General features: G+C 38.5%; 1 protein-coding gene across 2 annotated transcripts in view; it reads right to left on the reverse strand.

The window, feature by feature from the left end:
* The window catches only part of dnm1a (dynamin 1a), a 28,586-nt gene that overhangs the window by 1,872 nt on the left and 12,543 nt on the right, over positions 1-14,171 (reverse strand). For both annotated transcript variants that reach the window (XM_055153457.1, XM_055153456.1), the window contains exons 15-21: positions 13,867-13,980; positions 3,156-3,265; positions 2,939-3,050; positions 2,674-2,688; positions 2,394-2,564; positions 2,079-2,320; positions 1,200-1,403 (exon numbers count right to left, since the gene is read on the reverse strand). In XM_055153457.1, the coding sequence (XP_055009432.1) occupies positions 1,200-1,403; positions 2,079-2,320; positions 2,394-2,564; positions 2,674-2,688; positions 2,939-3,050; positions 3,156-3,265; positions 13,867-13,980 (968 nt within the window). The remainder of the gene's footprint in view (positions 1-1,199; positions 1,404-2,078; positions 2,321-2,393; positions 2,565-2,673; positions 2,689-2,938; positions 3,051-3,155; positions 3,266-13,866; positions 13,981-14,171) is intronic.

Consider the following 14,171-nt stretch of genomic DNA (forward strand, 5'->3'; position numbering starts at 1 on the left):
TATGTACTCAATGCAAGCTCAATGTAAACTTGCATGTTTTTGGAAAAATCATGCATTCACACCACAGGTACAATTTGTACATTATCCATAGTCAGTACAGAAATTCTAATAAATGAGTGAGAGACAATTATTTAATAACAATTATGTTAATTAAAAAAATGCTATCTTTAGAGCTTGAGTATAATCATATTTATTTTACAATGTATTTTAAAGCATAATACTTGAATGGAGTTTGTTTGAAATTCTGGTTTTGGTTTGCCTAATCCCTGGCTTCTATTATTTTACCCAATACCTTCTATTATTTTACCCAATACACAACACATATAACTGCTACAATAACAATGCCCATACGATCATATACTCTGTCTGCGTCTCAGTGTAGCGGAAACACACATCCACTGAAGCTATGGTCAAAACACTGGTGCTACTCATGCAGTTCAATAAGAGACAAAATAGAACATGCAATGGAAGAATGCCTTTTAGAGAGAAAGGAATGTGGTCTTGTGGTCATGATGATGGTTGTGGGGATAGTACCAGACATACCAGAAGCGTTACTCCTCACTGGTCAGAAACAGTGATTCTGTAAAGAGGTAAGTATGTGTAGGACAGAGGTGAGGTGAGGGGCCAGGACAAAGAAGAGAGATGTTACGGGACAGGGCGGACATCATATGTGCTCAGCTCTTACCCACAATGCATCAGAATTTATGTGAAAATATAACTGCACTTGAGGGTGAGAGGTGAGATCAGTGACGTCAGGTTTTTAAGAGGCAAGCTTTCATACTGGGTCAGTGCTAATTTGAAAGATTAGCTAGTTCGCAAACACAAGCAAGCATGAGGCAAATGACTATTCTTGTATTAGTGAATTACGTCTGTTATCTGAAAAGAATTTTACCCAACACTTACTTACCTTGGTTACCTTGCCCACCGGAGTTCACACAATCCTGCATTTATCTTTCTATCTATGATTACATTTGAATTAAGGTGGATCTATACATTTTTCTACCGGACTACTTCTCTATTATGCTATCTTTTAATTACCTCTTTCATCCCATCATCCAGGAGTCTTCACATCCCCCTTTGCAACAGAGAGCATCCACACTTGTAAACTAATCACTATATAAATAATGACTTGCTTGATGTCATTATTCCATGTTGCCTCTAACTATACAATACCTACAATAATTATGGATTTCACTGACCTGGGCACACTGGGGGGTGCACGGTTGGGCCTGGAGGGCACAGCTGGAGGAGGCCCACTGCCGGGGTCTGGAGAGGCTCCAGGGCGAGAGGGCACAGGGGGGCCACCTGCAGGAGGAGGACCAGGGGGAGGGCCACGAGAGCCAGGCCGAGCAGGGGGTCCGGGTGGAGCTCGGCGGTTGGGAGTTGGACTGGTAGCTGGAGACCTGAGATGATATAAACTTCATTATAGATATAGAACTTAACTGATCGCATAGTGGAGTATAATAAAATATAATAAAAGTGTGTGTGCAATAAAATGCAAGAAAGGACTATAAATATTAACAATACAATAAAACAATACTTTATACAAACAATATGTAATGTTTCCAGTGGTTGTTTTCCACAGCCTAGCATTAAACATAGCTATCTTGCATTTATTCAATTACAAGTGTTTTTATAACTATAAAATATCTCGAAACACAGATATTCTTGATGTGGCAGGGTTGCCTCTCCACAGATCTGACCTTTAATTAAAGCGCTTTGAGTGCCTTGAAGGTGGAAAAGCGCTATAGAAAATGTGACCATTTACCATTTACCATTTATCTCCATGGACAAAGATAAATTTCATGCCGTACTGTGGAACATTCCAGGCAAAGCAATAACATCTCTATGGAGAGAAGGAGTTGGCCGACTCTCCTACAGGAAAGTTACATTGTTCACCTACTCCATCTCATCCGTTAAGCTATAGATGTAAAAGCTATTTTTATCTAAATTGTGCCAAAAACAAAAAACATGTGTTTATTAACCCTTAATGTCCAGATGGAGGCTATTTTGGCTGCTTGTATAATTCATACACAGTTCTTATTATATTTATTTCACAGTCTTATCTCTGGTCTTACCTTCCTCCAGAGCCTCCACGCTGCACCTGTAGCCAGGAGTCATCGACAGGTGGGGGCATGGCGGTGGACACTGTGGAAGTGCTAATGTCTCCAATGATACCGAGCCCCTCCTTCAGAGCGAAGTACATTCGCAGCATCTCATCTCTGTGCTGGGCCTGCTCCTGGGACTCCTCCATTAAACTGTTCTGGTCCCCACAGGAGTACAGGTGTGCCAGCAGCTCTGCATTGATAAATTCCTTGGTCTGGGTTTAGAGTATGGGTAAGTTAATTAGTTGTTAAACCAGTTATTGAACAGTGATTGATTTAAAAACTCACACTGTTGATCATAAGGTGCATGATTGTCTTGGGCATTAAGTCACGCACAGTCTTGTTGACGATGGCCATGTAAGAGTCGACCAGATTACGAATGGTCTCTACCTGTCGCTCCAGCTGAGGGTCCATGCTGTGACCAAAACTGTCTGAGCCATTTTCATCTCCTCCATCACTCTGCACAGACAGATCAAAAAGGTTTATCTGGTTAATTGGATTATCATTATTATTATTATTATTATTATTATTATTACTTAGAATGATTATGCAGGTCATTAATTAATACCTTTCCTTCCTTCTCCTACAGGCCATGGAAAACGTATAATTAAAAAGACAAAAGTCAAATAAGACAAGGTAGACAAGTTTTTCATTTTAATTTTCAAACAGCACAAACAGGTTTACATTTGAAGACACAGAAATTTTTGTCTATTTTCAACTGAAATATTTTTACATTTATTTTATTTTAGAATAAAGGAGTGCCATAATAAGTCATCAAAATTAATTAAGAATATGCAATATAAATATTTAAAAATCAAAGATGGATACTTTACCGTGACTCGTTCAGGATAAACTCCAGCTCTGAGGAATGATGCCTTCCAAGCATCAACATCCTCCTGACTCTCACAGGCAAGCTCCAGCTGACGGTAATCTTTGTACACGTTTCTATGGAGAAGGCAGGAAATCACTGAACAATACACACAGCATTTTGCCTCTCACAGTGTCCTGACAAAAGTAAACAGTTAGAAAATCTGAAAATAGATTTGTAACCTGTGTTCAGTGTTGAAGAGGGCAAAAATATGTTTGCTGGACATGAAGCCTTTCTCCACATCCTTCAGTCTCAGGTTGTCCACAGGCAGCATGAACTTCTTCTCTTTCTCCTGCAGGGGGTGACAGAAACAGAGCAAATTTAGGAAGCCAGATTCACCCTAACCTTTTTTTTTACTAAAATGTGTAAAAAACAAAAAAAACAAAATTAAATGTACTCCAATTATTGTAAAAGAAAAAGAGTCAACTAATTATATTACATAATAGAACGTAGAATGTGATGGAATTAAAATATGTACATTATGAACAGTGACAGTTGCAACACAATGCAAAAATCATCCATAAATTAATACATTTAATGAAAGACCAAAAGAAAAAAAACTAAAAAAAGTTAAATGGAAAAGTTGCACAAAGTCTTTGGGCCTGTGGTTTTGATTACAGTTGAGCGGAGTTTAAAAAAATACTCCTCGCAACAAATGAGAAACACACACCACAAACTGTACAGAGCAATGAAAAGGGGGGTCACTCTGCAGTAAGGCCCCTATAAATGCATACAGGACATCTATATATATATCTCTACAATAAACCTGACACATCCACTCACTCCATTGTGCTATGTTCTTTGGACTATGTTGTTTGTGGTGGGTACATTCATTTTTTTTCCCTACAACTGGCTGCTAAAATTGTGAAATTACTGATTACCAAAAATAGCAACTGTTTTTTCTGTATAAACCTGCTGTGAACATGCAACGCACTTGTCTTTGCAAACAGCACCTTTAAGCCAAGTCTGTAACTAACCTTAAAAACGCATCTGGTATGCTAACCACCGACCCAGCCCTGCCCAGTCACAGACTCAGGGGAACGGGGAGGAGTGGGGTGACCAAGCTCCTTCATCAAAGGATTTATGGGCCATGGAGCCAAATGGTCATATCCCATAAAAGCATGTTATAGAAAAAATAAAACACAAGAAGCACACGCCCAGGTGTCCCCTTCTGCCTTGGCCCACAATGCTGACATCATCATTTTTGCTGCGGGCAAAGAGGTTCCTCTATAAATGAGAGGCCTTATTTGTCTTTTTACACTGGCTCTCCTCTGATGACCCCTTGTTAAGAGTGAGCACCCTTGATGATGATTCATATTTCCCTTCAGTCTAGTCAGTATATTCTATCACAAGAAATGAGGAGCGATGTAATAGTTTATTATACCAAAGAGATAAATGCAGTGTAATGGCTGTAATCTTTAAGAATTTTTTTTATGTTTAAAAGTCCCAGTTTCACAACAACAGAAAGGAATAATACAAAAAGGGCTAGATTCTGACTTTATTCCATTCTGTTGTTTAATTATCTCAGTGCTTATTATATATTGTAAATTTCAGATTCTCAGATTACAAGAAATGAAATGTTTCAAAACACAACAGTGAGATGAAAGAAGTGTTGTAGAGTTTTTAATAAATAGAAGTTATGTAGATCCAGGAAAGTCTATTGCCCTCTGGTTTAGCCTCTTAAAAAGCTTTTATTGTTGTCGAGAGTTGACTCCCTGATGAAGCCTTGGTTCTACAATGCGTCAGATTGCTTTTATTGGGTTTAATATGACCATGTCCTAACAATAAACCCTTTTAATGGAGTTTCTTTGGTACTTACAGTTAATAGAGCAAAGAACACATTTCTAATGTTTCATTTCGGGTAATTTATTTAAACAACTACAGCGTTTTAGCTTCCGGATGGGCCCAAACATACCACCATGTCCTCAAAAACATTATTCCAACACACTGTTTGGAAGTCTTGAGCGATACTGGTGACTCCATGTTTCCATGCTTTTACTCAGCCAGTTGGCAACATTTAACTGATCGCCAGCATGACTTGTTTTATTGAGTTATTATTATTTTGAGTTATTAAGTGTTTCATGTCAACCCTACATCCAATTTGCAGCTGTGTCATTCGTGTTCTGGCAAGCGCTACATTGGCTGGTAGGTAACATCCAAATGTGGGCACATTTCAATGTTGTAAAAAGTTTAAATTGTATGTCATTAATATTACTGCATTGGCTCTGAAACTGATCATATAGTGGACTATGAAATGTAGCATCATGTTGAGAATTTCTGGTAGTATATGTCAGATTACTAGTACTACTACTAGATTTTTATCAGTTTTTATTTCTTTGTATGTTTCAGTATTACTGTTACCTATTTATTGGATTAGATTGCACTATGTGTGCGAAAAATAGAAATGTTAAAAAAAAAACTTTTATCCTGTTGACAGAACAGAATTTCTCCATTGCTATTTGTCAATATTAATTCAACTGTAATTCTTCTGCTCAAACCTAACCTTTTAAAGAAACTGCAAATCTCTGAGCAGTTATAGGAATACATACTTTTACTCCTACTTGAGTATTTTTTTTTACTCTAACCACCTATTATGGTTTGACATTCTACAGTCCTCGAAACTGAATCCTTCTTACTAACTGCCAACACAACTCCCATTTCATATTTGATCTGCAGCCACATATTGTTTCTTTAACAGTTAGTCCAGTTCAGTTCAGTCTGCTGTTTAGCCCGTGCATGCGAGAAGAGGACTTTCCATGTTTTTGTTTTGCTTGTGAGTAATAGTGAGCTCATTAGAAGAAGCCAGAGGAAGTTCACTTTAGAATTCATAAAAGAACTTTGCCATTAAATGACATACACACAATTTTTTGCTGAAATATAATCGTTCTTACATGGGACCAACAAACGGAAACACCACCACATGTACAAATACTCCAAAAAAACACAGGGGGCCCTCAAAAAAATACTAATTAACACTGCGAAACAAATCAGGGCTGTTTGGTGTGCGAAAACCTCGAAAAGACAACCGTTTATGGCACTGTTGTTGTTTTAAGAGGTTTTGGTGTGTGTGGTGGAGCGCATGTTGATGAGAGTCTGATAGAACAGAGCTGGGGACTCGGACTATGCATCAAAGCACTGCAGAGAACCCGCACGGCATCTGGGAGCAATAATGTTGCCTCTAACCCTTCATTACCACAAAGACCGGGCCCTGGGTGGCAGCCAACGGCAATTTTCACAATCCTGCTCCTCACCTCCCTCCTACTCTCTTTCCCTCCATTCTTTACCCCTTGCCCCAATTGAGTTTGGTCATTAGGATCACTATTTTACATCCAGTTTAAATTAAAAAATTATATGACATTTTTTGACATTTTTAAGTAAGAAAGAATACGTAAGAAAGAACCGACACAAAAAAGCAATTGCAAAGAATGTCTATTTAGTCAGACGTACAGAAAATATTTTACCTGTATTTGACAGAACAAAGCTCCAAACTGATATCACAACATCAAGGCCAGCATAGACTTTGTCAAAGTGCAACACAAATATTTTGAGAGTTGTTTGGCGTAATGCAGTCCCCAAAGCATTACTACTAATGTGCATCATAATTACTATAGCTACTTCAAGGTGCATGCCAAGTATAATGTAAAAAATTAGTTAATATTGTCTGGTGCTAACAGTGTTATCAGGTTTTGCTTGCAGAAAAGTGAAATAGTTTAAAATTAGATGCTGTTAAATCCTAGCAATTGTGCACATGTGCAAATGTGAAAAAACTTCTCATAAATTTGCCTTATCTCATGTGTGATAATACTCTTTGTAAATGGGTTTTGTCACCATTAAAAGTGTATGTATCATCATACGTGCTATTTGATAAGAGTAAAAGGGTGATTTAGTCAGACAAATAGTTTGATGAATGGAAATCTAATCCCACATACACAAGGAGCACATTAAATCTCACATTTTCTGATGTTAGATAAACCTCTGACTTTAGCACCTCATATGTTATGGTTAGCTTCAACAAATGGCTTATCTTTACACTGTCTTAACCTTTCTCTTTAAAAAAGTGGCATCCTGCATTTCACAGCTCCTTATGTGGAAAACAGAACAAACAAAAATACACTTGTAAAAAAGAAAAATTTGACAGTTTTGGCCTAGCACTACAGTGATACCTTCCTGTTTAGCAGCTAATTGCTAAAAAGTTAATTAGCAGACTTCACTTGCTTGGTTCAGTGTTACAACCTGAAACTGCCTGGACAAGTAATCAATCACCAGTGACCACCAAGAGACGGAGAAATGGGGGAGGGCTGGAACCTAACCACATAAACACATGTGAAAATCTGTACATGTTTAATGACTTCTGTCTGAAGAAGGGGAAATACTCAGTTTAACCTGTGATTGGCTGCAGACAAATCAACTAAAACCCAAATAGAACTCAATTCAAGACAATATCAATGGTAATGTAGAAAGTCAACATTTAAATGAATTGCCTTTAAACAGCATAATGTGTGATGATTTGGGTATCAGGGCATTTGGTTCATTGACATTTGTCATAATGACCAAGGTCTGACCAGAACTCAAAAGCAGTATATTCCAAACATGAAAAAAAAAAACATATAAAAGTTAAACATTAGCTTTATTTTTATTCATCTAGAGATTCACATGTGAACTATTGTTTAATGTTTAGATTAAATAGGAGGGTGAAGAGAGTGGTTTATATAAATCAATCCGATCACTGTCACTGGTACTTTCTGACATTTCACTGTTGAAACACTGACCTCCTGTATTTCGCTCAAATTAAATATTGGGGTTCACATTTTGCTTGCTTGGGCCTTTTCTCTTTATAGACTGTTTCCCCAATCATCTGCACATTTATGTAAAACACAAGAATGTGTTCCATGTGAACTCACACAAAGGTTCAGTTTGGTGCGGCATCGAAATACAAAGACAGGAAAAGCCCAGTCAAGCTTCTTAAGTTGTTTCATGATGATATTCGACAGCAGTAACTCATTAGCCATTACCGTGCCTTCATTGTGAGCGTACATACTTTTTCACTATTTCTGCCTTTTCTGACTAAGAGTTTGAAGCTGCTGCCTGGTCATCCAAACAGTGGAAACAATGTTGGGGCAACCGCAGCTTTCCCCCCGCCCAGCCATTAAAATTCACTTCTTCCAATCCTTAACCCCAAACTTAACAGCAACAATACCCCAAGTCTCTCATATTGTACCAGTGTAAGTCATAAATTGTGCCATTTGATTCAGTGTTTCTTGAAGATTATTTAATTCTTCATGGGCTTTCTATCTTTCATTTCCATTTCACCGTCTCGTGTGCTCATTTTCCCTCCCTGTGTGCCAGTTCTGCTGAGTCGTCTCGCTAGAGATCAGCTCTGCTTTGATTCAGGGCTCAGAAACTGTAGCTAAAGCAAACACAACACTAGGCCACCGTAGACCTGGAAACACTAGCATTAATTAGCACGAGTAACAAGAGTATAGCATGAAATGGTGTGAGGCAATGGAGAAAAAAGTTACAAGTAGTCTTGAAACTGTATCATCCAAAAAAATAACTGTTGGTCTTTAAATATATATAAATGAAAGTTCTGCATGCAACTTTGAGTGTCAGCTGTGTAAGAAAAATCTGGAGGTGTGTTAACCAGACTTTACAGTTAAATCCACAACAAAATATATGGCTTATATATAAATGTGTATTGCATATATTTTTTAAAATATATGTTTACATGTATTTATTTGGTAATGGTAATCTACATCCATAGGGTAATTCAGACTTAGTTTATAGAGATAAATTTTAAGGCTTACAATGGTTCATGTAACCTTTGCACACTCTTAGGCCAAATCTTTACATTTTTCTTTTAATTTCTTTTTCTGGCCAGATCAAAAGCATGACTGAAGAATTTAAGGTCTGTCTACTGTCGGGAGTCTAAGATTGTGAAACTAAAACCTGATGTGAATGTGTGTGAAATGAAGAGAGTGAAAGTTGCTCCCTGCTTCTATAGGCCCTGTTTCTGATTTACCAGTATATGTCACCCTCCAAATACCCCCACCTCCCCACCTCTCCACCCCCTTTGTGTGTGCGTGTGTTGGGAAGTCTGTGCACTGCATAAAGGGTTCTTTATTCCAGTCGGACAGGGAGAGGAAATCAGCTTTGGAAGTAAAAACAGAGGGACCAGAGGAGAGCGATGGAGACCACAGGGCTGCACATCTGGAGTTATTACAAGGCTTCCTCCCGTTTGCCAAGACGACGCAGACATTCCTTACCCTTGCTACAAAGACCACGGAGCCGGAGCTCAGGTCCAATCCCACTCCTACACAGGCACATCCATCACTGGGAACCACGGTGACAGTGCACTTACATATACTGCGAGCTAAAGTACTCATATCTCTCAATACACTCACAAGCATACACAGTTATGATTAATATTAAGAAAGCTTTAGAATACATTTGAAAATTAGAAGCGGTTATTTTTTTCTACACTTGCAAAAAAACATTTTTGTCCGACAGGTGAAGCAACAAATAATATTATTTGAATGATTTTCTTCTTGAATACAATTATTTTACAAAGTTTTTACGTAGATACCGATACCTGTGTGTGCAATTTAAACCTTCTTTCCTACTTGCAGTTTAACCCTTCCCCAAACTTTACAACAAACAAATAAAAGTAACTCACTTCCTGTTCACCTTTGACCTTGCACTTTCTCTCCCAAAAGGCAAAGAGGGGAAAAGGCAGTGCAAAAGTGTCCAGACTGAGGGAGGGGAAGTGAGGAAAGGAAAAATGGGGGAGCACTGGAGCTCCGCCCACAGCGCTCTCCCTATCTCCACTCCACTACTTTGAACCCTTTTCTTCTGCTGTCTGCTCAAGGAGAAACTTAGTGGACAGTCTTTTGCTTTGCCACGTCAAGCTACTACAACTTTGGGGTAAAGGCTGAAACATCAAGAAATTATACAAATCTAACCAGCGGTAGTGTACCAAAAGTGGGATGAAAAACCCAAGGATGCCCAGCCATGGAAGAGTAATCAACAATGGAGACCAAGATGGACAGAGAAGCCAAGATAAAAGGATCAAACCATTCAGGTATTCATCTTGGTAAAAGTTTTTGCTTATACATAAAATTGAAAAGATTTGTTTTTTATTTATTGCGATAACAGCTATTCAAATGTATGTACCAGGAAATAGTTGCCCTCAAAAATGTTAATCTGTAATTTGGATATATATTCTGTCATTCTTGGATGCGCTAGCTTCACTTTGAATATACAGCCCTGTTACATTGTCACATCTGTATCCATATTTGAATTTTATCACGGGTTTACACTGTCTAGTATTATTACGTACAGACTAATTCACTTTCATTCTTACATAGTTTAAATAATTGCGTTTTTTTAACAATAACGTATACCCCCAGGGGATATTAAAGTCATGTCTGTTTTTTGCTTCTGGAAGTCAGGTCTGCAATGCTACTCAACTCAGCAGGATGCCTCTGTTAGTTTTATATTTGCCAATCAACAGGCATCACCTCTGCATAACCTCTCAACCACCTTAATTTATCTCTTTAATCTGTACAGCTCAAATACTCTTTTTAGCATAGTCAACAATGTAAAGACATGCTAAAAGAGATGTGTAAAGCTTGTTAATAAAAACTGCCTTGGCAACATCTTTAAGCCCAGCCCGCCTGCCCAGTGTTCAGACTACCTGTTCAGGAAGTAGTGGTTGTACAGTAGTCTGCACATTGGTTAGGCTGGCCCAGGGAAAAGACTACTACAGCGCTGGATGGGACAAGCAGAGAGCACACACCCGGCGTGAGGGAGCACCACCCTTCGCCCATCTGGATAAACATGGGCACGAGGCTAAAAAAAGCACCGAAAGGCCCCACCGCAGAGGGCTTGGACTAGATTCTGAGCGACAAAGATGAAGTTTTATTTATTACGTGTGATAATACATTGCAATCATTTTAATAAAGTTTTACATAAATGTTACGATGTTTGTCTAATCTGTAATTTGTGACTTTATGTTATGGTTTTGGTTGCATGCATTCAGACTGAAATGAAATTCAGACTGACTTACTCTCTACATAAAAGGAATCATTTCACATCACAACATAGCACTCATTACCAAAATTCACAAATACATCTCCGCCTTCACTAAAACCACTTGTGGCTCTTTTACCTCAAATGACCATGTAATATGCAGAGTAACAGGAAGCGACTGCAAAAAAATATATTTAAAAGCCCAGCCCGTCTGTCATTGTCTGCACCCCATTTTTACGAGTCTCTGTATAGCTTCATCTAAAAAAGTAACTAGAAATTGTGGTTGTAGGTGACGTCATGAGAAAAGTTCACTTAGACCCCCTGCTTTGTTTTGTTGTCTTCTGAAGCAAGTATGTCTTTCATAAAGAAATCCCACAAAGCAACATTTTTCTCAAACAACAGCCTTGAACATTCACACGGTGTTGACATCTCGCAAAGTTGTCTGCAGGAATGGGAAACCACAAACCAACCTGTTTCCATTTAAAGCTGTGCCTGAGTGTTTTTTATATATATACATGCAAGACTTAAGCTCAACAGCACTCACACACAAGCGGACCCAGAGTCTGCCTAACCCCCAGGATGTTTACAGCTGGGATCACCGGGCCAGTCTGGCATTCTGGACTTTTTACTGGCCAAGAAGGGAACCCCAAACACATTAAAAACTTCAATGGTCATTAGATCATAATGCCAGTAACACCGCGCAAGTACTTGTGACAAAATTAACCCTAATTTATGATGAGCCTCAGGGATGTGCAACCACTCTGTTTAGTTTGACTAAATCTGGAAACTATTAGAGTTTAATTCTTGATGCTATTTTACATATTTATTATTAAGAAACCATTTCACAAAACTAATGAATGAATAACTACTGAAACCAATAACTGAAAGTTAGTATTAAATGCACAGATTGTAGGAGCCAAAATGTTATTTGTAATTATTTAAAATAAACTTTTTTTATTTGTAATTATTTAAAATAAACTTTTTCTGTATCGTTCGTTTGATTACTATCTCTCACAAAGATTGTGTAAATAAAATGTTTTTTGGTTGCAAATAATTTGAAATGATCACAGAAACCTTCTCTCATCTGCAATGCTACCACAAAAAACAGACTTTTATGAATCATGTTGTAGTAACCACCTCTTTCCAAATACACAGCCCTTCTTCCTCTCATTCAGCTACAGCTCTGCCTGATTCAAAGATCTGGCATGTCCTGTGGTAATAAAGACCAGAGGTTGACACACACACACGCACACGTCTCTACTCACACACACTCCCATGCGTTTAAACCAAAACATCCTGGCACCGTTCCTCGCCTTAAAAGTTATTATTAGTGTCTGGGGGTGGTGAGTATTTCTCCAAGTGCCAGACTACGGCAAGGGTTTTCCCCAGGTGGCAGCCAATAAAAAGTTTGCCGCACTGTTTTGCGAGTTTAAAAAAATATCTAACAGTAAGTGTATGTAAATGTGCAGGATGTGCAGAAATCTGCGCATGTAATTTTCCAACATGTGAGCCGTAAATCTAAACATTTTACTACTTCCAACTTTTGATCAACGGTGTGTACATTGGCAAAAGTCCACCCAGGTGCACGTTTAAGTATGCTCACTTGAGTAGTGTAACCCCCTGTGTCAACGTGTGTGAGAAGGCTACATTAAACATTCTGTTTGGAAAGAAAACATCATGGAAAGTTTCAACTTTTCTACAGTTTTTGGTCTTTCAACAACTTGCAATGCCTTGGCGCAAGCTTTGGCACTACCTTTGTGTGACTTTCTCCCATATAACAATAGGGCAAATAGAAACTTATCAAATTTAAATGGGTTTATGTTATGTGTCTGGACAACTGGAGCCTAGATACAACTAAAACACAAGACCACATGTGAAACAAATTACAAGAATGATTTTTGACTAATGTTTATTATTGGAAAGGATTAAACAGTGGGTTTGCACCCGAGTGGATAAGAATGTGGCAATGCATGATTAGCTGTATACATTTTTAAGCTAATATTTCACCAGCAGTTTCTCCTTCACCTCCTCCCTTGTTTCCATTTGTCCTCCAGTTTTCCCTACATTCTCATGTTCTTTGTAACTGCTACAACTAACAGATTTTCCTCCTCTCACTTGCAGTTCTGTGCCCTTTCTTTGAAACCAACCAGGTTTATTAGAAGCAGCTTGTGTGTGAGAGAGAGTGTGTGCATAATTGGTAACAGGGCAGGGCAGGGGGCTCTGGTATGCACATGTGGGTGCCAGCTTCAGGGTCTGACAGTCTGGGGGGTCTTTGGAGAGGCCATTCTCCTCAATGATACAGGCACATACAAACAGATATCTTGGAGTGAGTGAGAGAGCGGCTTTGGCTACTACCCGGAGACACCGAGACTGTGGCTATGTCCAGGAGTTCTGCAAAGCATCATGGGACACCACCATGACCAGCTGGAACATAATTGTAAATTGACACAGGCCACAAATCTAGACACTCAGTGGAGTTAAAATTATCTATTACTCATATAAAATGTAAAATCTGAGTGTGTGCATTGCAGAGGTTGTGAATGTAAAGACAGAGATAGCGGGAAAAAAAAAAAAGTTAAATATTGGTACAACCTATTTGGTTCTTGTTAATGCAATCACAAGCCAGCAAACCGTAGCATCTAAAAACAATATATTTATTGTGTTTGTTACATCAGTCTTTAATCTGCCTGACCCTGTAAAGTGAATGACTAAAAGCTTTTTGTCAATTGGCGTTTGTTTGTCTGGCAGCTTTCCAGCAGATGATTCACACTATCAGGCTCTGCTGCTGCTGCTGCTCTTCACATTGTAACCATGAACAGCGAGTACAGAAAATGTATTTACAACCCAATCCAGGCTTGTGCTTACCTCATCATCCTTGTACCAGGACAGGGACTCAGCAGTGAGAACGAACCAATACTCTTTGGCCCCACCCTTCATAATGCCAATGTTGTTGATGGTGAGCCAGCCCTTCCTGATCACCTATACAGATAGAAACATAGGAGGAGGTACAACTGTATAATACCTTTTTATTTTATATATTTTAAACACATTTATTATTTCATTTCCATATTATGTGTTAATAACTACAAGACACCAACAAAACACATTAGCACTCTAGATTATCAACTTTCCATCTAGATTATTCGCAACCTAAACTACTGATCATTTTG

Source organism: Boleophthalmus pectinirostris, unplaced genomic scaffold (genome assembly GCF_026225935.1).
Source record: "Boleophthalmus pectinirostris isolate CB_2022bp ecotype Guang Dong unplaced genomic scaffold, ASM2622593v1 HiC_scaffold_18, whole genome shotgun sequence".
Lineage (NCBI taxonomy): Eukaryota > Metazoa > Chordata > Actinopteri > Gobiiformes > Gobiidae > Boleophthalmus > Boleophthalmus pectinirostris.